Here is a 25,836-nt window from a genome sequence, read left to right as displayed (position 1 = left end):
TTTAGTTCACATAATTTATTTTTTATTATCACCAACTTGATGATTTCATGACCATACATTTATATTTTAAAACATGATTTCTCTTAAAAGAAGTAAATTAAGAGAACTCGATCAAACCGAACAGAAATACAAACTAAACCAAAATACAAACCAAACCGAATACAAACCGAAAATACATATCGAACCAAAACCGATCTAAACCAAACTAATTATAGTCTACTTCAGTTGGAAAAAAATTAGAACCAAATTAATCAAACCGAACGAACCCAAACCGAACCGATAAAATAATCGAAGTGCCCACCCCTAAGAAGAATACAACCTTCCCTATTAATATTTGTAAAAAAGATTTTCCATTTATGAGGAATAGCTTTAATTTTCTGTCTATTCTTTTTCTTTCTCTTTATTGTAGAGTATTATTAATCAAAAAAAAATTCATTAAATTTGATAAAATATAATTATTTTTCATCATTTCTGCAATTTTAATTTTATTTATATCTGTTCTTTTTCTCTTTGTTTCTAGTGTTCATACTACGGTTACCAGTTAAATTCTCTGTACAAAGGCATAGACAGATAGAAGAATACTACGCCTTTAACAGGTGGGGCTACATGCTAATTTATAAATTCTCTGTACAAAGGCATAGAAAGATAGAAGTTGTCAGCTCTTATGTCTTAAATTGTTCCATGGTGCCCAAAATAACTCAAGTTTGAATCCGATCACTTCTTTTTGTTTTTCAGATATTTTTTACGCACTTTATTACATTTAGTCACCCTTTCATAAAATAAATGTTCATTTCTCGATTGATGTTGTTATCTAATATAAATGATTTTCTTTTTTCCTTTTCTTTAATATTAGGTTTTAACTTTAAAAAAGTTACTCTATTTAAATTTTATTTTAACAACTATTTTTATCAAGTTTATATTTTTCTACACTTAAAACAAATACAACATCTAAAATTAATACACTTTATCATAATAAAATTATATATAATATCTAATTTTTAATATTACTGAAAAATATCTAGCACTATAAAGATTGTTTTATCTTTTAATATGACTTTTAAAAAAAATTATATTTTTTTAAATAATGTAATTTTAGAAAATATAATATAATATAACTAAACATATGTTTTATTGAATCATTTAATTTCTAGTTACTATATATATATATATATATATATTGTGCCCCATATTAAATTAGTTTCTAGATCAGCTTCTGGTTGCACTGAGTTCTTTCAAAGCGATGAAATATAAATGCTTGGTGTCTGGATCCTCTACCGCTCCTGATATATTCGCGTATAACAGCTTGATTCATGTGTTAGTATGTTTGGAAAATCTAAAGATGCTTTGGTCGTATGGAATGAAATGGAAGTATCTGGCAATGAACCTGATAATTCGATGTATCATATACTGATCCAAGGATCTTGTAAATCTTATCAGATGGATCATGGATGATGCAGTGAGGATTTAACGGGGTTTTCCTTGATACTATTGTGTATAATTCTCTTTTAGATGGAACCCTCAGGCCTCAGGGAGGGGCCAGCTGCCCCTACTAAAATCTTTAAGTTGCCCCCACTCGTTAATTGGTGGAGCAAATGGAAACTAGAGTTTTCTCTATGAACTTGGTTACTATTAGTTCTCTCTTGATCGGATTCCACAAACGAGGGAGGTGGGATTGGAAGGATGAAACACATGCGTGAAGGAAAATTGGTGCCTAATGTTTTGATGGAATGCTGGAGTGGTAGCTTCCCTAAAACACACGCAGAGCAAAGATAAAGATTACACCCTAATGTTTTTTTACAAGTAAAGGAAGCTTCCTAGATATCATGAGCATGGTGGATTCAAAAGAAGAAGAAGCTAGGGCTTATGAAGAAGATATACTGGTGAGGATGATTGTGTTCCATTTATTACTCAATATTATGTAATTGTAATTGATGTAGTTTAGGAAGTGAGATACTCTTTACAATGTAATCACTATTGTTAGTAAGATCATCAGAAAATACACAATCGAAACGTATACCACATTTTCAGGACCTCTAACTTCTCATACATTTTTTTCTTAATCATCTGCACTAACCATTAAGGAAGAAAAACCCATCATCACATGTTTTTCAATCTTCTCCCCGGTCAAGCTAGGACCGCAGGAATATTCACGCTCTTGTTATGCATTTTAAAGCCCTAAAACTCATCCGTTCATCTAAAAACCAAAGTCATCACCATCCAACATTATCTAACTATGATTCGTACTTGATACTTAGACCTCGTAGCCGGACTTTCGATGATCTATGGAACCAAACTCATCATGAGGTTCACCTTCTCTCAACATCTCAATCATTTCCACAGCCTCTCTCATCTCCATCCTTCTCTCTTCTTCTTCTTCACAACATCTCAACCCTATTTTCAACAAACTAATCATTTCCGCTTTACAATTCTTCTTCCCTTTCATTTCCTTGTCAAACACGTCACCTGTTTTTTTCTCTTTAACCATGTCATTAACCCATGTCACAAGACTCATGCCGGGGTCATAACCTTGCGTTAAATAATTCTCAGGGAATCTCCCTGTCAAAAGCTCCAATATCAACACACCGAGACACCAAACATCTGTCTTTTTTGTTATGGCTTGTCCTTTCTCTGGCCTATACTCTGGTGATTTGTAGGCAGTCATGAAGTTATGTGCATGGTCTGAACTCATCACCGGTCTTAGAGCGTAATCTGTTAACAATGGCTCGAGTGATTCGTCTAAAACCACATTCGATGACTTTATATGACCATGAGGGATAGTTAATGTTGGTAGCTCCTTGAACAAGTAAGATAAACCATTTGCCAATCCTTTTATGATCTTTAAACGTGTTAACCAATCCAATCCAGGTTGATCCGGGGAATGATTTGCTGAAAACATAGAACATAAAACTCAAATTTTTAGTAATCCCCGGTAAAAGACCAAACTGCCGGTTGGTTTTAAGATGAAATCCGTTAAATGTATAATATAATGTTAAAATATACCATGAAGATGGCTTGCCAAGCTACTATTAGCCATAAACTGAGTGACTAAGAGCTTTTCTTCTCGCCGGTAATAGTAAGCGACTAGAGGCAATAGATTCGGATGGTTTAATCTCCCTAACCTTCTCATATGCTCATGAAACTCATCTCTTCCAACATTGTTCATATGTTTATACCTCTTCACAACCAATGTTTGTCCGCTGGATATCGCTGCTTTGTATGAAGCACCAAATGTTCCACAACCAAGAACTTCAGCTGAAGCTCTAAGAAGATCTTGAAGACCAAATCTTTTAACGTCGTCCCTCACAAATAGAAGCCTGCCTGCTGGATCAGGCATGGATCCTCTCCTTGCGTGATTGACAACGGATTCTGCTGGTTTATTGATCTTGTTAATCTCGGGCTCATGATAAGTGTAGCTTTCTACCCTTTCTTTACCAGCTGAAGGATAATCTGACAGGCAGTTTCGTCTTCTTGATTGGATGAAACAGGTCACAAGCGCGATGATCACTAGTATTATTCCAATAGATATCAAAACGATTGCTATAGTGTTAAAAGATTCGCTCTTCTTCCCCTGGGGAGGACTAGGATGAGATCTTGGATCAATAGAACATGGATTTAAGGGAGGACCACACAAGTCTTTGTTACCTACAATTTACAAAACATAAGACATTCAATTGATTTTATAAATTGAAAAATATATTTTATCCTATCATGTTAATCTATACATACCAATGAAAATGTACCTGCAAAAGAGCCAGGATCCATGTTTTGAAGGCTTTCAGGGATGGGTCCATCTAGATCATTGTTTTCAAAGCTAGCTAACTTAAGATCCTCTTGTTTAAAATATGGTATATGCCCTTGAAACTGATTACCATTTAGCCTCACCTCTATAAGCCTTGGCAAAGAAGTTAAAGAAGCAGGGATTGTCCCACGAAAAGCGTTATTCGCCAAGAAAATCTTCTTCAAATGGGGCATATTTTGAAATGCATCTGCCGGTATCTCCCCCGAAAACCGGTTATTAGACAAATACAAAGATCTCATGGAAGTAAGCCTGTTAACCTGAGGCATTGGGCCAATGAAATCATTGTTCATGAAGCTTATGGTTCGTAGATTCTTCATAGGAACCAATGGTTCCAGGTCTAACTTCCCGGTTAAGCTCATTCCCTCAAGTTGTAACCCATAAACGAAATTGGTACATAGAACACCGAACCAATTCGCGTCATTTCCTCGACATGGTGATGTAAATGGATCCCAGCTATTAAACCCCGAACCATTTGCTAATGTATCTTTGAATCTCAGGAGACAATCTGCGTCTGAATCTGGCACAGCCATCTGAGACATTACGACCGGGCATAACACGGCGATAAAGATGACGAGGAGAATGCAAAAAGGTAGAGTTTTCTTGAAGGCCGTGTTACACGCAAGCGTAACCGGGTTCTCCCAAGTTCGCATTGCGGTTACACGCACAATGGAACCAATATGATCTCAGTGAAATCTTTATTTCTTGTTCTTGTCGTGGCTTCCGTGAAAGTCAAGAAATTGCATGAACGGAACGAGGGAAGAACAAAACCTACCACGAATAAGCAGAAGTGTGTACGTAAATTGGCAAAGATGTGTGTTTAATTTCCCCTATTTTCTTCTTTCTGTTTCCTTTTTTTTATTTGTGTCATCTTAAAATTATTATTAGGTGAGAGATATCCTTGGATAACCATTCAATTATCTTGTTTTTTAAGTTATATATATATATATATGTAATTCTGATTTGTCATTTGATTTTTTGTTCCAACCATAGTTTTTTTTATTTCTAATGATTTAATTTGGTATAAAAAATCTCAAGTATCTATTCTATTAAAATATAGTCTTTTTATCTATTGGTTTTCGGACTATCAAAATATTATAACGGTTAAAATAAAATTGACCACACTAATTAATCATTATCACACTATGCTTTTTAATCTAATGAATAAAATAAAATATTATAATATTATATATGATAAAAATTTTAACTGAAGTTTTTTAAATCTCAACTAATTATGATATAAGATATTATTATTTATATATAATATACAATATTAGAGAATATTCAATATACTCCACAGCAATAAACTTATAAAATCTTTAAAAATTTGTAAGGATTTTCAGTTCAATACAACATCTAAACTATAAATTTAAATTTTTCAAGCCAACATTCAACACTATCCAATTGTAAAATGTACTTAAAACTTTGTCTTACTTAAACAATTAATTTTCTAATCATTTTTCCAAATGGATAATGTCACTGAAAATTAACACCCGCTGTTCCTAGTTAGGCATTAAACTGGTGAATTATATTATATAGCAAATTTTTTTTTTTTTTTTGCTTAAATTTGGATATTATATAACAAGTTTCAAAAAATAGGCTTTGCTTGCACATCTGCTTTCTTAAGTAGTTATCCCATATTTCATTCTCATATTTAGATCATCAGACTAGATTTTCTTTTCTTTTCTGTGTTCAAATAAAAAATCATTAGTTAAGATCGATCAGGCAATCATCAGTTCATCACAATATAAATTAGGTACACTGTCGTACTCACATGCTAACCACCTGATCTGTCAGGGCCATCACAATAAATATTAGGTACACTGCCTTGAAAACAGGTTTGGCTAAACTGACATGAATATATATTTCGAACTGTTGTGATATTGATTATTATCTTTACAGAGAATTTACACAGTTTATTATGCATGCGTACGGTTCACTAGTCCAAGTGGTTACCGCTTGAGGATGATTAGCAGACTCGGAATTGGTTCATCAATTCTGAATTTACAGTATTAAGTAGTCACAATATAAAATAAGATAAATATGATTGTTGTGAAATTTGTCTCGCTAATTAGTACCATTTTGTCTTACTAATTTGTTTTGAATCCTGGTTAGTAGTAATATCATGGAACTTTTTGTTGTTAGACAAAACCTTGCTGTAAGATTCATAGGTAAATTAGAAAATTCACAACTGATCTCAAAGATCTTGCAGCATATCAATACTTGTCAAGCTTCATCGTTTAAATGTATACTAGGTTGAGATTCGCATCTTGCGCGAAAAGAATATTGTATATATAAATTATTTGTACATACTATTATTTATTTTGTGTTCTTTTACATATTATGAAATAATAATGTAATAAATATATATTGACTAATTGATAAGTCAGTAATTATTATGTTTTTATTATTCAAAATCAAAAAAGTTATTATAATCTAATAAATAACTTATCAATTATTTTGTGTTAATATTATATTTTGAATATTGATCAATAATATAATAAATATATATTGAATAATTGATAAGTCAGTAATTATTATAATATTTATTATTCAAAAGAATTAATTTTCATATATATTGTAATCATATTAGGTAATTATATAGTTTTTTTATTTATGGAAAATGAATAATATTTTGTTGTATATTAATAATTAATTTAATGGTTAATTTAGTGAGAATATAGTATATGTTTAGTTGGACCAACTTATTTTTCTAATGATTCTAATAAGTATCTAGTTTCTAATAAGTTATTCTAGTTATTCTAATAATTAGTATTTTAGTTATTTCTAGACATATTTTATACCTCAAATGTTGTAATATTCCTCAAATAATTAATAAGATATTAACACATATCTTATATTATGTATTACAATAAAGTTGCATTTTCTCACTCGTCCCTTCCTATTTACGAAATCAATGCTCTCATCACTCTTTCTATTTGGGCTTCACACACTCTTTCTATTTGGGCTTCACACACTTTTAATTTATTTGTGTTTGTGGGTTTGATTGTAGTTAATACTTGAAGCCCATAAAATTGAAAAACCTTATTCAAACAATATGTGTCGGGTCGAACGGATCTGCGAAACCGTCCTCTTTACTCTTCCCATTCACAATGAATGGACGCAGTAACGGTAATACAGCATTATACATCTCCTATCATATATTAAAACTATTCCAATAAATTGATCAACAGAGAATTATAGACTATTCATGCCCTCAAACAGTAAAACAAATAAAAACTACCTCTAAAATGCATACTCATCACTCAACTTACCCATTGAAAAACTATCCAGAAATAATTTCACGAGTAACATGATTTTCGCAGACAAACGTGTAATATTATAAAATCAACATCAAAATTAACAGTGTACAAGAATATCAATTGGAAATATAGAAACTCATATAACAACTCAAAACCCCAAAATTTCATTTTCTCTCCTCTTTACTTTCTTATATTTCTCTCTCTCTCTAAAAACTAATTTTGGTTTTTATTGATTATTTTACAAATAAACCCTTGAGTGAGCCGGCTGTGAGTCGGGTTCCGAGTGAGCGGGACAGGTTGTCACACAAAAAAGTCGATTTTTTGTGTGACAACCTATCCCGTGGACCCCAGACTCACAGCCCTGCAGGGCACCGACCCTAACCCCTTACATGTGAGCCCTCACTGATTCCTCCATGTAGGTTATTGATGCGCTTGGCGTTACTCGAACTCAAGACCTCACCCTTTAATAACTCTCCCACAAGACAAGTTTTCACCAATTGAGCTGCATATCAATTGGTGGCAGCTTGTCCTGTGGGAGAGTTGTTAAAGGGTGAGGTTTTGGGTTCGAGTAACTCACATGTGAAGGGTTAGTGTCGGTGCCCTGCAGGGTTGTGAGCATGGGGTCCACGGGATCGGTGGGGTCCAAAGGATAGGTTGTCACAAGAGGTTGGCGTCGTGCCCACGTAAAACCATTTTGGAAGAAGGATAACTCGGTTGTTGAGGAAACCATAATTCAACACCGGGTGCAAGAGCAATAGCTACACAAGTTGCGGATACGGTCTGGTACCTCACACTCTTCACTTCAAACTCTTTGGCCATTTCTGGAATCCAAGGAACTAAATCGAAAAAGATAGGTCTGGTTTCAATGCACGAACTTGTGCTTCTATTTTCTCGCTTAAGAGATCCATGGCATCGGATATGAGTTTACCAGTCGTGTTTGGTGGGAGATCTGCGGTTGTCTCTACGCCAACATGGAGACCTTCAACAGGAGGAAGAGTAAGAGGGTGGAAGAAAATGCTGTCAAGGAACAGACTGAGAGATTCGAGCTGTTTCTGAGCTTTCTTGGGAAGCAAGTAAGTTATGTGATGACGTTTCGCAGCTAATTTGTTGGCTAGATGAAGATATGGAATCATATGACAAGAAGCAAAACATGGGTACATAAAAGCATGAAGCTTGGATCCCATTTTCTCAAGAGAGCACAAAAGAAGAAACGTTTTTTTTTAAGTATCTTCCCTCAAATTATAGAAGAAAAGTCACTTCTTTTGATTTGAATGCTCCTCATCTTCTATGTTTCTCTCTCTATATATCTATTAACTTTCCTTGTTTTTTTTAAGGATGTATAGCTTTTAATTGAGATTTAGTCAGGAGGTGGTGCTAATTGGTGGATCGCATGAGTTAAGTATCAGAGTATCTTGTCCAAGGAAGAAGGCACATGGGGAGAATCAACCAGTCCAGCTGAATTACGTGATTTGCTTCTTTTGATTTGGATGCTCTTTGATGGAGATTTTCCTCCTTGCTCAGTTTATGTTAAGATAGATGAGATTCCAACCTAAAACTAACTGGTGATAAGAGGAGTGGTCCATATATCTTATATATTAATTAGGATCTCTTCCAACTTCCGATGTGGGATATTTGTCCCTAATACGTCCACTCGAGATGATGGCTCCTTGAGCGTTAATCTTGGAATGTTTGGGCAAGAATCGATGGGCCGATTTTAGGCTTGATCGATGTGGATCGGGTTGGACTGCGTGGATCGGGCTCTGATACCATGTTAAGTTAGATGTGCTTCCAATCTAGAACCAATTGGTGATAAGAAGAGTAACTCATTTATCTTATATATTAATTAGGATTTCTTCCAACTTCCGATGTGGAACCTTTGTCCCTAATAGTTTATCTCTCAGTATATATCTAATAACTTACCTTGGTTTTTTAGGTTGAGTAATTATTAATTGAGATTTGGTCATGTTAGGTGGTAGTAATTGCTGGATTGCATGTGCCATATATTAAATGTCAGCGTATATTGTGGAAGGAAGAAGGCACATCGGGAGAATCAAGCAGTCCAGGTGAATCAGGTGAGGCACGTGAGTATGGAAGGTAACAAAGTTAGAGAGAGAGAGAGAGAGAGATGCTTGGACCTTGTGTAACTGCGTCTGATTGTAATAGGAGTATTACTACTATAGTGGCTTAGAGAAGAATCTATGCATGTCTTTACTAGTGAGGAGCGAGATGCTACTCCTCTTCTTTACAATTAGCCTGGTTTCACCAGCATGCATGACTTGCAGATTGCTAAGTCCTTAGAGAATGTTTTAGCAAAGCTACATGACAAAAAAAACAAGCTTAGTTAGTTACTTATATATCTTCTAAAAAATCTTGGCATTTTTCTTTGTTCAGTTGGACGCGGAAGTTACTTTCACTGAATCTCTAGTTTCCCACTCGGAGTCTTGTGAAAACTACATATTTGTCGAAATTTTTTTTACTGGTTTATATACTTTCTATTTTGTCTAAAAATCACTAAGCCACAGTGTTTTCACAAATATATATTTTTGAAATAATTTTTTTCCCGCCAAACCCGAAAATCTCGTTTTCTCGCCAAAACTGAAAATTGTATTTTCCCGCTAAAAAAAATTGTTTTCCCGCCAGAACCGAAAAATCTCGTTTTCCCGGCAAAACCGAAGTTACAATCTGTTTATTATTAATATTTTTTTAGTTTGAAACTTTAAAGTTTTCTTAAATACATGTTTATCAATCTTTTTGTTTATTATAAGTTATTACTATAGTGAATTTTTAATACAAATCTAAAAAAAGTTTATATGAAATTATAATTTATAAACGTCAAAATGCTAATTTTAAAATAATTCTAATGTAAATATATTAGACTAAATAATTAGAGATGATATATTTAAAATTAATATCAATTAAATCAAAACAAATGTATTTTAGTAATTTGTTTACTAAACTTACGTGGATGAAAATGAAAATAGGAAAACAAGCATAAGAACCATTTAGATGATTCATCTAGATAAGTCATTTGGATGGACAAACAAACAGTCCTAAAAATCTAAATGGATCATCTGGATAGATCATACAAATGGATCATTTGGATGGAGATGACAGATGGTGAAACGAGCATCCCCTCAATCCATCATCCAGCCAGGTGCATGACAGCAATTCAATCCTGATGACACGCCCATCATTCAGCCAGGTGCATGACAACAGTTCAATCAAGATGAAATTCCCCTCATCTAGCTATGCGTATGACAACAATTCAATCCAGACGAAACTCCCGACACCACGGCTCAATTGCGGTGTTACCAACGACACCAATCATCGATCTGAACGATTGTTATCCCATGTACCTAATGGTTTACGAAATGTTTTCTCTTTTTTTTTCTTTATTAAACGTACAAGGCATCATGATACCGTGGAATAGCTATGAATATGACTTAGTTATGATATGGACCATAACCATTGTGTCAGAGTTTGAATGACTGTCGAGATGAAACAAATATTACATGCTGTGGAGAGGTGGAATTTTGGAGAATAAGGTTTATGATTTGTTTTTTAAATATATATAATTAAGATTTAAATTTTTAAATAGTAAGTTTAAAAATATTTTTTCTGGATTTCAAAATAAAATTTCAAAAAATAAAATCAAAATCAATTTTTTTTGGGTAAAAGAATCAAAAATAAAAGTTTTGAATTGAATAATTTTTTAAAAAAAAATTATAAAAAGGTTTGAATTTTAAATTTTTATTATTTATTTATATTTATATATATCTATAAAGTAAGCGTACAGTTGTCATTTACCTCTTAAATGAAATTTGTTTTGATTATTTTATTTTTTATGTGTTTTTCGGTCAAAAAAAATATTTTGTAGGGTCTTTTAGAAAATTTACTCTTAAATCATTTTTATACACTATTTTGATAACTTGAATTAAGAGAAATTGTCAAAAATATCTCTTTCAAAGTATCATTTTTCATGTTTACACTAACTAATTTTACTCTCATTTTTAACGAAGGATAAAAAATATTTATAAACCATTTGATTAACTTTGACAAAAGAAAAAAAAAATTATGGTTAACTAATCTAAACTTAAAACATCAAACTCTAAACCCTAAACCCTAAAACATCAACTCTAAACCCTAAACCCCGAAACATCAACTTTAAACCCGAAACATCAACTTTAAACCCCAAACCATAAACCTTCAAATCTAAACCCTAAAACATAAACTTTAAACCATAAATCATCAACTAAAACATAAACTTTAAACCATAAATCATCAACTCAACTCTAGACCCTGAACATCAATTCTAAATCCTAAACCCTAAAGCATCAGTTTTAAACTATAAACCCTAAACCTTCAATTCTAAACCCTGTACATCAAGTTTAAACTCTAAACCTTCAAATCTAAACTCTAAAACATCAACTCTAAACCCTAAAACATCAAATCTAAACTCTAAACGTAAACCCTAAACCTTATATTTTTCGAAATTCGAACCCTACACCATAAACTCTATATTTTCCGAAATTCGAACCTTAAACCCTAAAATGCTGGTAAAAACAAATCGATAATTCTAATCGTAGTGACGTGGGTTTTAAAACAAAACAAATCATAACCCAAAAATGCTGGTAAAACTTTAACCGGTCCCGGTTAATGGATCGGTTCGGATGATTTCGGTATTGTAGGAAACGGTTGGAGAGAGATGTAATTTTAATCGGTTGGGAGCATATCTCCGCTTCACGGTGGTCCGATCGCAGTCGACGTCATTCAGATCGATAATTCTAATCGTAGTGACGAAGAAGCTGGGGCCACGTGTTCGTTTTACAGATCGCGGTTTCGGTTTTGATCATAGAAATTACAAAAGGCATGGATAAGTCGAGCGCGTTAGAGTATATCAACCAGATGTTTCCAACAGGTCAAAGTTTAGTCATGCTCTCTTTGTATATTTTGATTATTATATATATATGTTTAGAGATTCTTTTTATGATATAAATCCTGTGAAAACTTCTGCTGCTGGTTAAATGATTAGTTTAGTTAATTAATTTCGTATGTGAAAAATGCTTTATTATACAGAAGCATCTCTATCTGGCGTTGAGCCACTTATGCAAAAGATTCATGGTGAGATTCGCCGGGTTGATGCTACCATACTATCTGCTGTTCGTCAACAGGTGAGCTTTTATTTACTTCAGCTCATGTGAAAATTACTTTGCACAAAGAAAAGCCTATAATATGCTTTTATGTTGGGAGAATATAATTTTGCTTGAGCTCAATGATACTCCAGAGTAACTCAGGAACTAAAGCAAAAGAAGATCTTGCTGATGCTACACGTGCTGTGGAGGTTAGTTTCTCATTCTCTGCGCACTGCTTAAATATATATATATATCATTTCCTGTTTTCGTGTCTCTCTTTCAATTAAATTTGTGGGAATTTGTCACACAGGAACTCTCATATAAGATTCGGGAGATCAAATCCAAAGCTGAGCAAAGTGAAACAATGGTCCAAGAAACATGCCGTGACATTAAGAAGTTAGATTTTGCGAAAAAGAACATAACCACTACGATCACTGCTCTTCATCGCCTCACAATGTTAGGTAGGTCAGTTACCAGTAATGAAGTGACGTGATGTTGCTGGTTAACCTATTTTTCGTGGGTCTACTACAAGTTGACCAAGTGCACTATGCATAAGCTCTCTAATGAATTTTGTTACTTTGGCAGTCTCTGCTGTTGAACAGCTTCAGGTGATGGCGTCAAAAAGACAATACAAGGAAGCAGCTGCGCAGCTAGAGGTACCCTTTTTTTTTTTATATCAACAGTTTTTAGCGTTTGTTACTTCTGTTTTGTTGGTTATAGTTCACCCATAGGAGCCCTCTTTTTCATTTTGAAAATCAACTTTAACCCTAGGCCACTTAGCTTTATTTCCTAGCACTTTCTGATTATACTCTTAAAGATTCTTTTCTGTAATATATTTCAGGCCGTAAGCCAATTATGTAATCACTTTGAAGCATACAGGGATGTTCCTAAAATCACGGAGCTCAGGCAAAAGCTTTATAATATAAAGCAAATCCTTAAGTCCCATGTATTTTCTGATTTTTCCAGGTAACTAATACCTTAGTGATTCGACCATAGTTTACATACCACAGAAGTAGCCATAAGAGGTTCACTATAAGTCTGTAATACTAGGTGGTTAATCCTCCGTCTCTTTCTCAAATTCTTCATCTTCAATCTGAAGAAGATTACAGCTACAATGATTTTTTGGTAGAATTTATGCTTGTTGGCTGGCATACTCTCATGTTAGAATAGTACCTGCACAGTGATTAGGTTATTTGCTGCTTCTTTTTAGTGCTAAACTCCAAATTTCTGATTTTTTTTCCCCTATCTCTCATTCTCCACAATCTCCCTCTTTATTTGCTATTTGCCTAAAAGCTACTTTCCCAAAAAATGTATATTGTTGTGATCTCAGTTTAGGTACCGGGAAAGAGACGGAGGAAACAAATTTGCTACAGCATTTATCTGATTGCTGCTTGGTTGTTGATGCTTTGGAGTCGTCTGTGAGGGAAGAGGTGGTAAACAACTTCTGCAGCCGTGAGCTTACCTCATATGAACAAATCTTTGAAGGAGCTGGTATATTGCACATAATTCCGTATAACTAACACTGAAAGTGCATTTTCATCTATTCTTGGACTTTATTGCTAAGAGGTTATTTGTTGGCAGAATTGGCAAGGCTGGATAAAACAGAGCGGCGATATGCATGGATAAAGCGTCGAATCCGTACAAATGAAGAAATCTGGAAGATTTTTCCTGCTTCTTGGCATGTGCCTTATAGACTTTGCATCCAGTTCTGCAAGAAAACAAGGTATTACCTCTTGAGTTTTCGATGAACATTTATCTGGCCTGCCCTTAACTATGTAGTAGTTCATCATATTTACTCAGATATTCTTCATTTTTCCGCTTTGGAGTTTTCAAAAAAAATTAGGACATGGCAACATAACATCCCTCATTCTGAACTAGATAGTTGACCCCCACTTTTATTTTTAGGAGATGGCTACATAACACCGCTACTATGCGTGAATATTATTGAAAATTATATAAATAAGGAAATTTGATACAGAAAAATTGATTCATATATGAATTATTAGTGACTAATTTTTGGGAATGATACATAATTTTGGAAATCATAATAAATGCATGATTTGTAATAGCTACTTATTAAAGTTTAGTTTAGTCCGTTTAGATGAATGTTAAAGGTTAATTGTTTTTTTGTAAGTACCACATTTTGAGTAGAATTGTTTGCAAGTCTCTCTCTAACTTCTTCTTCAATATATATAAAAATTTCTTTTTTTGGTGTGTATTCGTTGATGCTTTGTAGTCACTATGCTGTGAAAGTTAAGCGCCAGTAATCTTAATCTAAAAGCAATATGCAACATTCTTAAACATCCTGTGTTCCCATCATTTTTATCAGGAAACAAGTAGAATCTATTCTGGTCAACATGAAAGAGAAACCAGAAGCAGCTACATTGCTACAGGTCAGGCTTGCTCTCTCTGATCAATAGTAGCATACGCATGCTTGTCCTAACATAAAAAAAAAATCCACTATATTTATTAGATGGATGTATATCTATAAGAGCTGTGTGTCACCACTGAAGAGTATCTGATGATTAGAAAATATGTTATCCGGACCCTCTTTTTCGCTGTCATGAAATCCCGTTACTTCTTGATGTTTTGTGGAATGTTTCAGGCCTCTATTAAAGTTTGATTTCATTGAATGATTAGGCACTACAAAGCACAGTGGAGTTTGAAAAGGAACTTGAAAATAAATTTGGTGGTGATGTTGCTACGAGGGATATCGGAGATGACATAGAAGAAATTGGTACATGGGAAAACAGTAGTCAGAATGTATCTAAAATTCGCAAGAAGTATGAAAAGAAATTTGCTGCTGGTCAAGAATCCGGGGAAAGTGTATGTTCTATCTTCTTAATATGTACTATGGAAAACACTAGTGATGTTTTATGATCGCTTAAAGATTATTCTTATAGGGTTTGCTGCCTCTTTTTCAACAGGAAACAACCGGAAACAAAGATTTATCTGTTCCTGGAGCTGGGGTATATTCCCTTGTTCTAGTTATTGGATTTTGGCTGTTGTCATTTCTATTGTAGTTCGGAAATTTCTTGAAAATCAAGTAAAAGTGGCTTTAATGCTAATAATAGGCATATAATGCATTGATAGAAATTTCATTATCTGTTTGAGCTTCAATAAATGGAAAACTGAATGACATCTATACACTTGAGCTATTGTGTCGTTTGAAGGATTTCTTTACTCACTGGTGTAAATCTCGACCTGGCAGTTCAATTTCCGTGGAATCATCTCTTCTTGCTTCGAACCTCATTTAACCCCATATATTGAGTTGGAAGAGAAGACACTTATGGAACACCTGGAGAAAGTTGTTCAGGTAATTTAGTTTTTTCACTTAATGAAATTGTTTTCGTTCAAAGCCTTGTCAAGTTCTCCTAATTTCCTAATTTTCGGTTCCTTCTATCAGGAGGAAACATAGAGCCTACAATTCAGTCATTATCCATTGAGCTGGGCAGAAATATCTGGTCATGTTCAGGTGATGTTTGAGTAGTTAGTAGGAAAAGTTTCTGTGTGAAACTGGATATTATACTCAGTTTGAACTCTGCAAAGTATTTTTGTGCATATTGGCTATTGATATTAGTAGATTAATTGGTGAAAACCTGATAACATTCCTGTACAATCTGTGTCTGTCACATCATATCTTGTCTTCTGTAGCCATTCAAATTTAGTTTTGTTCCGTGGTTTACTGTTTCCTTTGTATGCAGTTGTTTACCGATATAAAGAAGAGCTTGAAACGGTGCAGTGTTCTCAGTAAGAACCAGACTTTATTCAATTTGTTCAAGGTATATTTCTCATTCGCTCAGTATGGGTTTTATATATCTACTGAGAGTTTGAGCAATGCCTTAACTTGTCGGGTAACCAACGTTGTTTGTGGGAGTATCAGAATTTTATTTGGAGAAACATTTGGTAGTTAGATCAACTTTGCCGCCTAGGTTTCAACAAGGGAGGGCGTATACACTTGTGCTCTTTTCTTTAATAGTGTGTGCAATCCAATTTATATGCTTTAATACACGATTCCTTATTAGATGGATGGAGATTTCGACTTCATTCTTTTCAAACGGTCTCCTCTTTACAGGTCTTTCAACGAGTTCTTAAGGCATATGCTACAAAGCTATTTCTTAAGCTCCCAAAAGGAGGCACCGGTATCGTTGCTGCAGCCACGGCATGGACGGACCTTGGTTTTAAATGTCGTGTGGTGAGGATTGGCGAAAGGAGGCTCGACACTCGCCACTCGCCATGGCGTTTCATGGCGATCGCATCGCGTATCAGCCGCTCAAAATGTACCTCCAATCTCAGACATGATGAACCTTCAAAGAAAAAGAAAAGAATATAACCTAAGTACATAAACTTTAGTAAACATAATTTAAAAAGAATGTTAAGCTACATATATAATACAAACTAGGTACATAAACGTATAAGGTTCTTAACACAAGCTAAGTAAATAAACTCTAACAAACAAAATGAATGATGCGTGATTCATAAGAGGTTTGCGTGAATAGAGAAGACATGAATGGTATGTGATAAAGAAGATATGACACTATGAGCCTTATATGTGATCAACATGATGTGGTAAACACTAAAACTTTAACTAACAAAACAAACCGATAAAGTAAAGAAGAGCTTATGCCGTCAGTAGCTTAGAGAAAGCAAGAGAACTTGTGAAAAAGTAAGGGGGAAGTAATTCTATTATATAGTACATTCACTTAGGGTTTTTACTTTTTAGATGGATTAGGGCATTCGGTTAGAGTATATTTAGCGTATATTTAGAGTATATTTAGAGGATATTTAGAGTATAATACACTTATATGCTATTTTACTTATTTTGAAACCAAAATTTTGTTAACGGTTTGATTATCAACAACAAAGCGACGAATGATCGACTCAGTGTATACAGGTATAGCGAGGAAAGGCGGTCGACTCTCGTACCTCGCTTTGCATTGGGGTCCTGAGTCGTTTTGGAGGTCGCCTCAGGTCGCTACTCGCCATGGCGAGCGAAGCGGTCGCCTTTTAAAACCAAGGGACGGACAGATAAAGGTGCTGAGCGTATCTGCCTTCTTCCTGTTTCCGATGTGTGCTTTCCACTTGTTTTATCACTTTATTTTCTTCTTGCAGGTCTCGGACAGAGATGAAAGGGTGATATGTCACATAGTTAATTCTTCCGAGTATTGCCACAAAACCGTAAGTTTTTTTTTTAATTCTTGCCTCTTTTCACTTTCAGCACTCTCAGCATGCAGCATATACGTGACAACTATGTGTAGCATAGTTACTTACTTTCTCCATGTTGTTGTGATGTGATCTTACACCTCCAAGTTATTTGCTTGCAATTTTTTTCTAAATATCTGTGCTACTCATGCGGTACATTTTCAAATATATTTTCTGCTGCTCTGTACAAAAAAATGGAATGCGAATTGTTATTGTTGTTCCGCGATACAAGGTGTGTGACCATGTCAGTAGGATTTTGTCTAAAAGTTTCGATTACCGAACATCAATGTGGGACTTCTCAAGGATTATTTGCTATCTGTCTCGCAGTGTGGTGAACTGGCAGAAAAAGTATCAGAAATTATTGACCCGCACTATGTTGACGTTGTAGACATTTCAGAGGTCCAGGTACTGATTACAACTGACATATTTTTTTTCCCTGATGTTACTTATTTTGGATTCTTCTCAAGCTACGTTGCTGGGCAGGATGAATTTTCTGCGGTCATAAGGAGATCATTGGTGACGCTGGTCCTTGGAATCGAAACTAAATTTGACACAGAAATGGCAGCGATGACACGTGTTCCATGGGGGACACTTGACTGTGTGGGTGACCAGTCTGGGTAAGATCTAACTGGGAGTTCAAAGCGTTCTATTGTTTTCGATGCCCATATCACTAAAGCCTAAACATACTTGCATATTCTTTTAGATATGTAAATGGAATCAATACAATTCTTAGCGGCAGCATCCCTGTCCTCGGGAACCTTCTAACACCAGTTTACTTCCAGTTTTTCCTCGACAAGGTAACCTATTTATGCTGTGATAAATACTCCTCATACTATTTTAGGACCTGCGATAAATTTATTCTACAGTTCTTAGTGCTTGCTTGTACAAAATAGATATTTATTGCTACTTCGTTCACCAAGCATATTTCATTACACTCCCGAAGCTATTGACAATAACAGTTCAACTGTTTTAAGACTTGACCAACTTTGTGCAGCTGGCATCATCCCTTGGACCACGGTTTTATGCTAATATTTTCAGATGCAAGCAACTATCGGAAGCTGGAGCTCAACAGGTCAGTTTGCGTACCCGTATATCCTCCATATGCATGACTCTAATTCTTTCCGTTGTAATTTCTCTAGTACTCAACCAGTGAGTTGGCTAAAGTCCATGCTAAAAAAATCGGTTTACCTAGTTTATCGTATGTATCCAGAGACTACAAACTCAGTCTAGTCTCTTCGATTCATTTCCTTAACTTCAGTACTAGGATTGTTGAAGTATTCAATGTAGGGATGATCATTTTCATGCTTTGAGAGTTAAAACGTAGCTTCATGGAAGATGAATTTTCTGTTTTTTTTTTCTTTCTTTTTGGCTTCACAGATGTTGCTAGATACGCAAGCCATGAAGACGATTCTTCTAGAAATTCCTTCACTTGCCAGACAGTTTAGCTATCTCATCATTTACCATATTATGTATATGTGCCTCTGCTGGTGTCTCTGTATTTAGATATTGGTGTTATCTGAGCATGAAACATTTGGTATCATAAAGTATTCTATGTTTCAGTATGATATTGTATTATACCAATTGAGCCTTTTTTTAAATCTGAAATTGGTGATATCACTGCAGACTTCGACTGCTGCCAGCTACTCTAAATTTGTGAGCCATGAAATGAGCAGAGCTGAAGCACTTCTTAAGGTCATACTATCCCCAATCGATTCAGTGGCAGACACTTACCGTGCACTGTTTCCAGAAGGAACTCCCATGGAGTTTCAGCGCATCTTGGAACTTAAGGTGATTTTGTCTTTTCTTAATCCATTTCAGTACTCAGATTCTCTAAATCCCAATTAGCTTGAAGTCGTGCTGTCCACAGTATAGAGGATCATGGCACCAATGAAACTAACTCTAGACCTTTTTGTGGTGTTGATGCAGGGTCTTAAGAAAGCTGATCAGCAGAGCATACTTGATGATTTTAACAAGCATGGCCCAGGTTTCACACAGGCCTCTGTTTCAGCGGCAATGCCACAACCGGTTCCAACCCCACCTGCACTGCCGCTGGGAATCACTAATCCGGCTACAGCAGCTGGGTTCATAGCAAACAGCGAGGATGTGTTGACGAGAGCAGCGGCTCTTGGCAGAGGAGCAGCAACCACTGGCTTTAAGAAGTTCATAGCACTTACTGAAGCTGCCAAAGACCGCAAAGATGGACCTTTAAGGCGACTCTTCAACGCTTGATTTGTTTATTTTCTACCTCAATCTCAGCTTTTGAATATGAATCTGTGTTTTCGTTTCCTTGTCTATTAATGCAACTTCCAATGGATTTTCTTAGGCTGTTTCGTTTTTTTTTTCCTTCTGAAAAACGGTAACTACCACTTCTTTGGCATTCCTCTCTTATGTCATAGTGTTGCATCAAGTTTAAGATTTCCATTTTATATGAAATGGTCTGTGAAGTACGTAAATATGTTAGGATCTGAATGAACTCAAGTTCGAGGGTGAAACACTTTATACGTTCTATTTTTGAAGCACCAATGTTCAGATTTATATATATTTACTTTGTGAAAATTAAGGAGTAGGTAACTAGTATCTTAAGTTATCGTCTAAAAACTGAATAAAAAAATTGTATCCGACATTTCTCAGTAATTCAAAAGAAGTCTGGAAAAAAACTTGTTCTGGCAATATATATATGAGAAAACTTCATAAAAGACACATACAACCATCATCAAAGAATCTAAATTTTATAGTTTGTCAACTTCCACTATTTTGATTCATGATCTGTACATAAACATTCTTTCTCTTCTCTTGATGATCAATGAATTTTAAAATGGGCCTTGACTTGGGTTGGGCTTCCTCTAATTCAAAGGAAGACAACATCTTCTGTTGGAAAGGAGCAATAAAAGGAAGCATAGAGACTGTGTTTGAAGGAACTGAGTACAGACTCTCACTCTCTTTCTCCAATGACTATCCTTTCAAGCCTCCAAAGATCAAGTTCCAGACTACTTGCTTCCACCCCAATGATGATGTCTATGGCAATATCTGCTTGGACATTCTTCAGGTTAGATATATATAAATATAACTTCCACTTGTGTCTTCTGTGCTAGAAAAAAATCAGTTTTCACATTTTTTTGTCTTTGTGGGCAGAATAAATGGTCATCTGCTTATGATGTGAGGACAATACTACTATCAATCCAGAGTCTTCTGGGAGGTAATTTACCTTTGATTTCTTTGCTTGTAAGCTCTTTGGTTAGTTAATCTAATACCTAAGTGTATGTGTGTGTGTGATGCTCAGAACCGAACATCAGCTCACCATTGAACACTCAAGCAGCTCAGCTCTGGAGCAACCAAGAAGGTAATGAAAAAAAAAATGCAGGTTTCACATTCCATCTTCTAAGTTTCTCCTCCATTATGTGTTTCTTAAGGTCTCTTTTGTTTCCCTGTGCAGAGTATAGGAAGATGGTTAAGAAGCCTCCCACCAGTGCATAGGGCTGGGCATCATTACTCGTTACTCGCCTTAAACTCGCTACTTGACTCGTACCTGCCTTGAAAATTCAAGTACTCGGAGTTGTCAAGGCAAATAACAAGTCGACAATTATCATTACTTGCAAGACCAAGTCAAGTATCAAGTATCATTATTATTTTTAGTACTTGACTCGTTACGCCCCGTTACTTGCCCCATCACTTGCTATTTGTTACATGATCTATTAATTACTTGTTTATATTTGTATTTTCTTTTACTTGCATTTAGGATTGGACACAAATACTCATTATTCTTTTTATACTTGTTACTTGTTTCATATTCATTTTGATTTTTAAATACTCGTTGTATTCTAGTCAAGTATTACATAAAGAAGACAAATAAAAAATATATATGCATATTTCTATATCTAAACATTGTAAAATTTTCACGATAACAAAAATTTCTTCTCTAAACAAGTAACATGTAATAACAAGTCATATAACTAAATTTTTAAGTAGAAAAAACAAAATAAATTTTTATTTCTATTTCTAATAGAGTATTATTTACTAAGTAGTTCTTAAATATTCCACAAAAACTCGTAAATAGATCACAAGTACTCGTAAATAGTTTACAAATACTCGTAAATAGTAAGTAACTTGCAAGTAATTTATTTTTGATCAAGTACTTGAAATAGCAAGTACTCATTTTTAATAAGTCAAATACAAATCAAAAATTTTATTACTCGTACAAGGCAAATCAAATCGCAAGTACACGCAAAATAGCAAGTACTCGCCTTATGTCCAACCCTACCAGTGCATGATTCAATCAACAGAAGAAACACATTGACTTGTTTTGCTTTTACTATTTGTTTTCTGTAACAATTATCGTTCAGTTTTATTTTTGAGCCAAATAGTGACATAATAATGTGAACGAGTGAGTTTTGATTTGAGCATTTGTTCCTAGCTCACCAAATGATGAAGCTTTTTCTGATTCCAGTTTCCTTCACTTGACATAAGATCACATTACTTTTAATGTGGATGAGTTGGTTCTTCCTAAACATTTACACAGAAGCTATTCATATGCGTCTATATAACAATAATAAACAAATATTGAATAAATATATGTACACACACTGACATAGACCAATTATATAAACATTATGATGATGATTAAATCATGACTGTAAAGAGGAGGCAACGAGAAGAGCAGAGCCAATGCTAGAACCATCTTCCATGGCTTTAACGACGACGTATTGACTCACTTCTTCTCCTAGAATCTCAACCAAAGCTTCCTCCATGTATTCTCTAAACATGGTGTAGTTCATGTACAAACCTCCTTCTACTCCAACAACTGTTCTTCTCTGCATCTGCATTTCGCCTCTGCTCCTCCCGCTCGTGATTCCTCCTCCACCATCTCGACCTATCTTCTTCAAGATCCCCGCTATTCCCGCTGCTGCTAGCCTCGCTGCTCTTCGTGTCACCACGTCGCATATTTTCACCATCAGCTTTCTCACCTTCAATGGTACATCTGATACCTATGGAAGGTGGTTAAGCTTCTTTAAGTTCCATATAACATTTGTTTTTTAACATAATAGATGAGCTTTTAACTTACCCCTAAGTCTCTCAAGATTCTTGCTACTTCTTGTAACTCAGGTGTGTCGTCTTCATGCATAGCTGAGACTGAGTTTGTTCTGAGAGATTGAAGTATACAATGTTAGTTGTTCCGATAACGTGAGAATCAAGCATCTAATTAGAGCATTAAGACACCAGCAGATAAAGAACATATGTACCTCAGAACATAAGGCTGAGAAAACACAGACGAGGAAGGTCCAAAGATATCAGATTCTTGTGACATGCGAAGAATCACTCTACGAACAATGTCACCTAGATACAGTCCTGCTATCATCTTCTCAAATCCCTACATATATATAAAAGAATCACTGCTTGTTCTTCACCTGAAGATATATAACTTATGGATAAAGCAAAGATGACTCTACCATATCGTTTGGATTAGAACTCTCTGCATCCAAGTCAATGTCATATGCAGTTCTAGGCAGATGTGAGGACCAAAAATTTCCCCACTCCATATTGACCACCTGAAACATATAAGAAAACATTTCTTCATCTGAGGAATCTTAAGCATGATAGCTTTTTTTTTTTTTTTTCCTAATAGACTATTAGTACCATGCTTCCAGAAGTTGTAAGCAGACCCTGACACTTGATTATGGCGTCGGTTCGCTCCAAGTAACACGCGTTACTACCTGTTCCGAATACAACCGCAACAACCGTGTCTGGATCATGATAGTATCCAAGTGACAGTGCTCCAACAGTATCATTTACCTAGCTCAAAAAAAAAAGGGAAAACTGAATTTAGAACAACAAATCATCATTTTTCTAATAGTTAGCTAAGGCATCACAATTTTTCTAAAAGGGGAACTTACAAGAGCTGCAACGTGGATATCAAGGCCTCTTCTGTTTAGAGCTCCTTGTAGACATTCAGCTATGTCTTTCCCAACCTATAAAATAAATTAAAATTTGCATGTTGACATGACAAAATAACTTTTAATGAGCATATAACAAGAGATGGATTACATGATTACATTGTCACAAAATCATAAGATAGCTAACGTTTACTACTAATCCAATCAAAAGACTCACTACTTTATCTGAAAACCAAGCCAAAGTAGAAGAGAATCTAAAAAGTAATGTTAAGTATACCATCTTAATTACTAACCATTTCACTAATCTCAAAACCTTTGGTCCATTTGATTAGAACTCCGGAAGATATACAAGTGTGCTTGACAGGGAACGAAAACGTAAATGCGAGTTCCTTTATAACACCTTGCGAATTAGATTCGTTCCCTTCTTTTTGGATAAACCTTTCCAATGAAGAGGCGAGAAAGTCGAAAAGAACCTGCAATCATTTGAACATGAAATATAACGGATACTAACATTAAGCAACTTACATTAATATAACAGCAAACAAGGGACTGGTGAGAAATAAAAAGAGAGTGTGAAGAGTCACCACCTCGCTGGTGCTGTTCATCAAATGGGAAGGTATAGGGTGTCGTTCAACATCTTGAACATCTAGGTATGACCTCTCACCACCCAGATGAACCCTTAAGATCCTGAAGTAAGTGCCTCCAAGGTGTAGTGCGTAATAAGTTCCTTTCTCCGTCCTGGAAGTATAAAAAGTCAGTCAGTGCAACACTTAAAAGAGAATCCAATGGCTAGAAAATATAGGAGGAAACAAGTGCATTGTCCTTGAACAGTCGCAATCGAGTGGATAGGAACAAGATACCAAAGTAAAGGTCAGCGAGATAAGAGAGCGATAAAAAAAAAGAAGAACACCTACAAGCTTTTACACTATATATGTAAACGTCACATAAAAAAAAAAAAAAAAAAGGAACAGAATCTGTGCCTGTGAGAAATGGTACCCACTGACACTTCTTTAGTTCCAACTAAAGCTCAAAGACTAGGACCCGTTTACTCCCATTTTAGAGCAAGACATTGTAACTCTATGAATCAGGCAGCAACAAAGTATTCCACTTTACAAAAATAAAAAATAAAAATAAAAATAGCAAACTCAAGGGACATGGACAAAGATAACAAACAAAAGAAAGATCTCTTTTTTTTTAATACCAAAAGTTTCAAACCCAAAACCACAACATATGAATATATGATATTAGTTTTGTCCCAGTGGTCGTCATTCATTCGGACTGCTAAAGATTATCTTCACACATTACTCTATCAATCTATGATTCAATCCGTAATTAGGACATGGACAAGGTAAACAACCAAAAGAAAGTTTTTTTTTTTTTTTTTTTTTTTTGCATGTCAGGAGGTTCGAACCCAAACCCAAAACCACAACATTTAATATTAGTTTCGTCCTATTGGTCATTTATTCGAACTAGGGAGTTGAGGTAAAGATTGTCTTCACACATTACTCTTATCAATAAAAGAAGGAAAGCTTACCCATTAGGCAAATCATGAACATAAGTGAGAAGCATTTTAAGCTTGGAGCCACCTTCAGAAGCCAGGCCAGCGTGCATCTCCACCGCCATAGCGTCCACCACCTGCCTCAACCTCCCCACGGGAGCATCACAGCCTTCCTCAAACTCCTTCAAAATCTCAACCACAGTCCTCCATTTCCTCCTGCTCTTCACTCTCCTCCTCACCATCACCGCCGCCACTGAACAAGCCGCCACAACCGCAGCCGAGGCGAACGCAACCGCCACCTTCCCCATATAACAAGAACCTAACCAAATACACAGTTCCTATTCCGAGAAAGAGTTGAGGAGTGAGTAGCGTCGATTAGATAACCAAGAACGAGTCCATTTCACCATCATCAACCTTCTCTTTCGACTTGTATTGCTTAGCTCTGTTTCTTCTCTACTAACTGGTGGTCGCCGTCCAAACAATTCGAACTCGAGTTTCTTGCCGGCGGTGATACTGACGACAAAGAGAGAGAGAGAGAGAGAGAGAGAGAGAGAGAGAGAGACTGAGACAAAAGTGGAAGGAGAGAAAGAGAAGGGGTTGGAAAGCGAAGTGGTGAATATATATTTATTTATTTATATATTCGTGTAATTACATTATACCCTCTCGTCTTTTTGGATGTCGACGGTTTCGTTTTCTAAATATGTTTTTTTCTCAAATTGATCCAAAAAAACATAACTCAATTAATTATTTGTCGGCAAAAATCCATTTAAATTACATACTCAGTTGAAAAACATATTATATGTAAAATTGGGGACAAGAAATCAAATTTATATTGACGAGGAAATACATTTTATAAATCATTATTTAGTTTTATAGAAAAATGACATTAAAAACTATTATTAGCAAACAAATGAGGTGAACTAAAGTAAAAAAAAAAAAATATTTTAAGTTTTTCTCCTAAAATTTATATAGTTATGTCTGTAATTGTTGTAATTGTGATCACCACTTCTGGCCCACTTCTCATCATCATTGAACCTGTTTTGTCTCTTTCTTTGGT

At 35.1% G+C, this 25,836-nt stretch overlaps 4 protein-coding genes across 4 annotated transcripts; 2 read left to right on the top strand and 2 right to left on the bottom strand.

Annotated features, from left to right (window-relative positions):
- Window positions 1-2,090: 2,090 nt before the first annotated feature.
- LOC106333381 (pollen receptor-like kinase 5) lies at window positions 2,091-4,595 on the bottom strand. The gene is made up of 3 exons (XM_013771835.1): window positions 3,741-4,595; window positions 3,001-3,642; window positions 2,091-2,886 (listed from the first exon to the last, which is right to left on the bottom strand). The coding sequence occupies exons 1-3, from the start codon at window positions 4,447-4,449 to the stop codon at window positions 2,252-2,254; spliced, it is 1,986 nt and encodes a 661-aa protein (XP_013627289.1). The 5' UTR covers window positions 4,450-4,595; the 3' UTR covers window positions 2,091-2,251.
- A 7,197-nt stretch (window positions 4,596-11,792) lies between these two features.
- Window positions 11,793-19,846, top strand: LOC106331174 (vacuolar protein sorting-associated protein 53 A-like). Its single transcript, XM_013769500.1, has 23 exons — window positions 11,793-11,977; window positions 12,136-12,230; window positions 12,344-12,400; window positions 12,502-12,652; window positions 12,777-12,847; window positions 13,033-13,157; window positions 13,522-13,682; window positions 13,773-13,914; window positions 14,521-14,584; window positions 14,832-15,017; window positions 15,095-15,160; window positions 15,403-15,507; window positions 15,860-15,973; window positions 16,267-16,471; window positions 17,086-17,225; window positions 17,304-17,369; window positions 17,721-17,798; window positions 17,877-18,010; window positions 18,097-18,190; window positions 18,388-18,465; window positions 18,771-18,833; window positions 19,017-19,181; window positions 19,320-19,846. The coding sequence occupies exons 1-23, from the start codon at window positions 11,929-11,931 to the stop codon at window positions 19,620-19,622; spliced, it is 2,712 nt and encodes a 903-aa protein (XP_013624954.1). The 5' UTR covers window positions 11,793-11,928; the 3' UTR covers window positions 19,623-19,846.
- A 362-nt stretch (window positions 19,847-20,208) lies between these two features.
- On the top strand, window positions 20,209-20,919 carry LOC106331173 (ubiquitin-conjugating enzyme E2 20-like). Its single transcript, XM_013769499.1, has 4 exons — window positions 20,209-20,439; window positions 20,526-20,589; window positions 20,674-20,733; window positions 20,827-20,919. Exons 1-4 carry the CDS (start codon window positions 20,209-20,211, stop codon window positions 20,865-20,867), a joined length of 396 nt encoding a protein of 131 aa, XP_013624953.1. The 3' UTR covers window positions 20,868-20,919.
- Window positions 20,920-21,854: 935 nt separating this feature from the next.
- LOC106331756 (hexokinase-3-like) lies at window positions 21,855-25,385 on the bottom strand. The gene is made up of 9 exons (XM_013770164.1): window positions 24,816-25,385; window positions 23,869-24,019; window positions 23,575-23,754; window positions 23,282-23,356; window positions 23,025-23,180; window positions 22,838-22,936; window positions 22,631-22,758; window positions 22,453-22,531; window positions 21,855-22,375 (listed from the first exon to the last, which is right to left on the bottom strand). Exons 1-9 carry the CDS (start codon window positions 25,085-25,087, stop codon window positions 22,016-22,018), a joined length of 1,500 nt encoding a protein of 499 aa, XP_013625618.1. The 5' UTR covers window positions 25,088-25,385; the 3' UTR covers window positions 21,855-22,015.
- Window positions 25,386-25,836: the final 451 nt, after the last annotated feature.

This window comes from Brassica oleracea, chromosome C3 (assembly GCF_000695525.1).
Source record: "Brassica oleracea var. oleracea cultivar TO1000 chromosome C3, BOL, whole genome shotgun sequence".
Classification (NCBI taxonomy): domain Eukaryota; kingdom Viridiplantae; phylum Streptophyta; class Magnoliopsida; order Brassicales; family Brassicaceae; genus Brassica; species Brassica oleracea.
The sequence above is the reverse complement of the archived record's forward strand: the minus strand, read 5'-3'. Positions and strand labels throughout refer to the sequence as shown.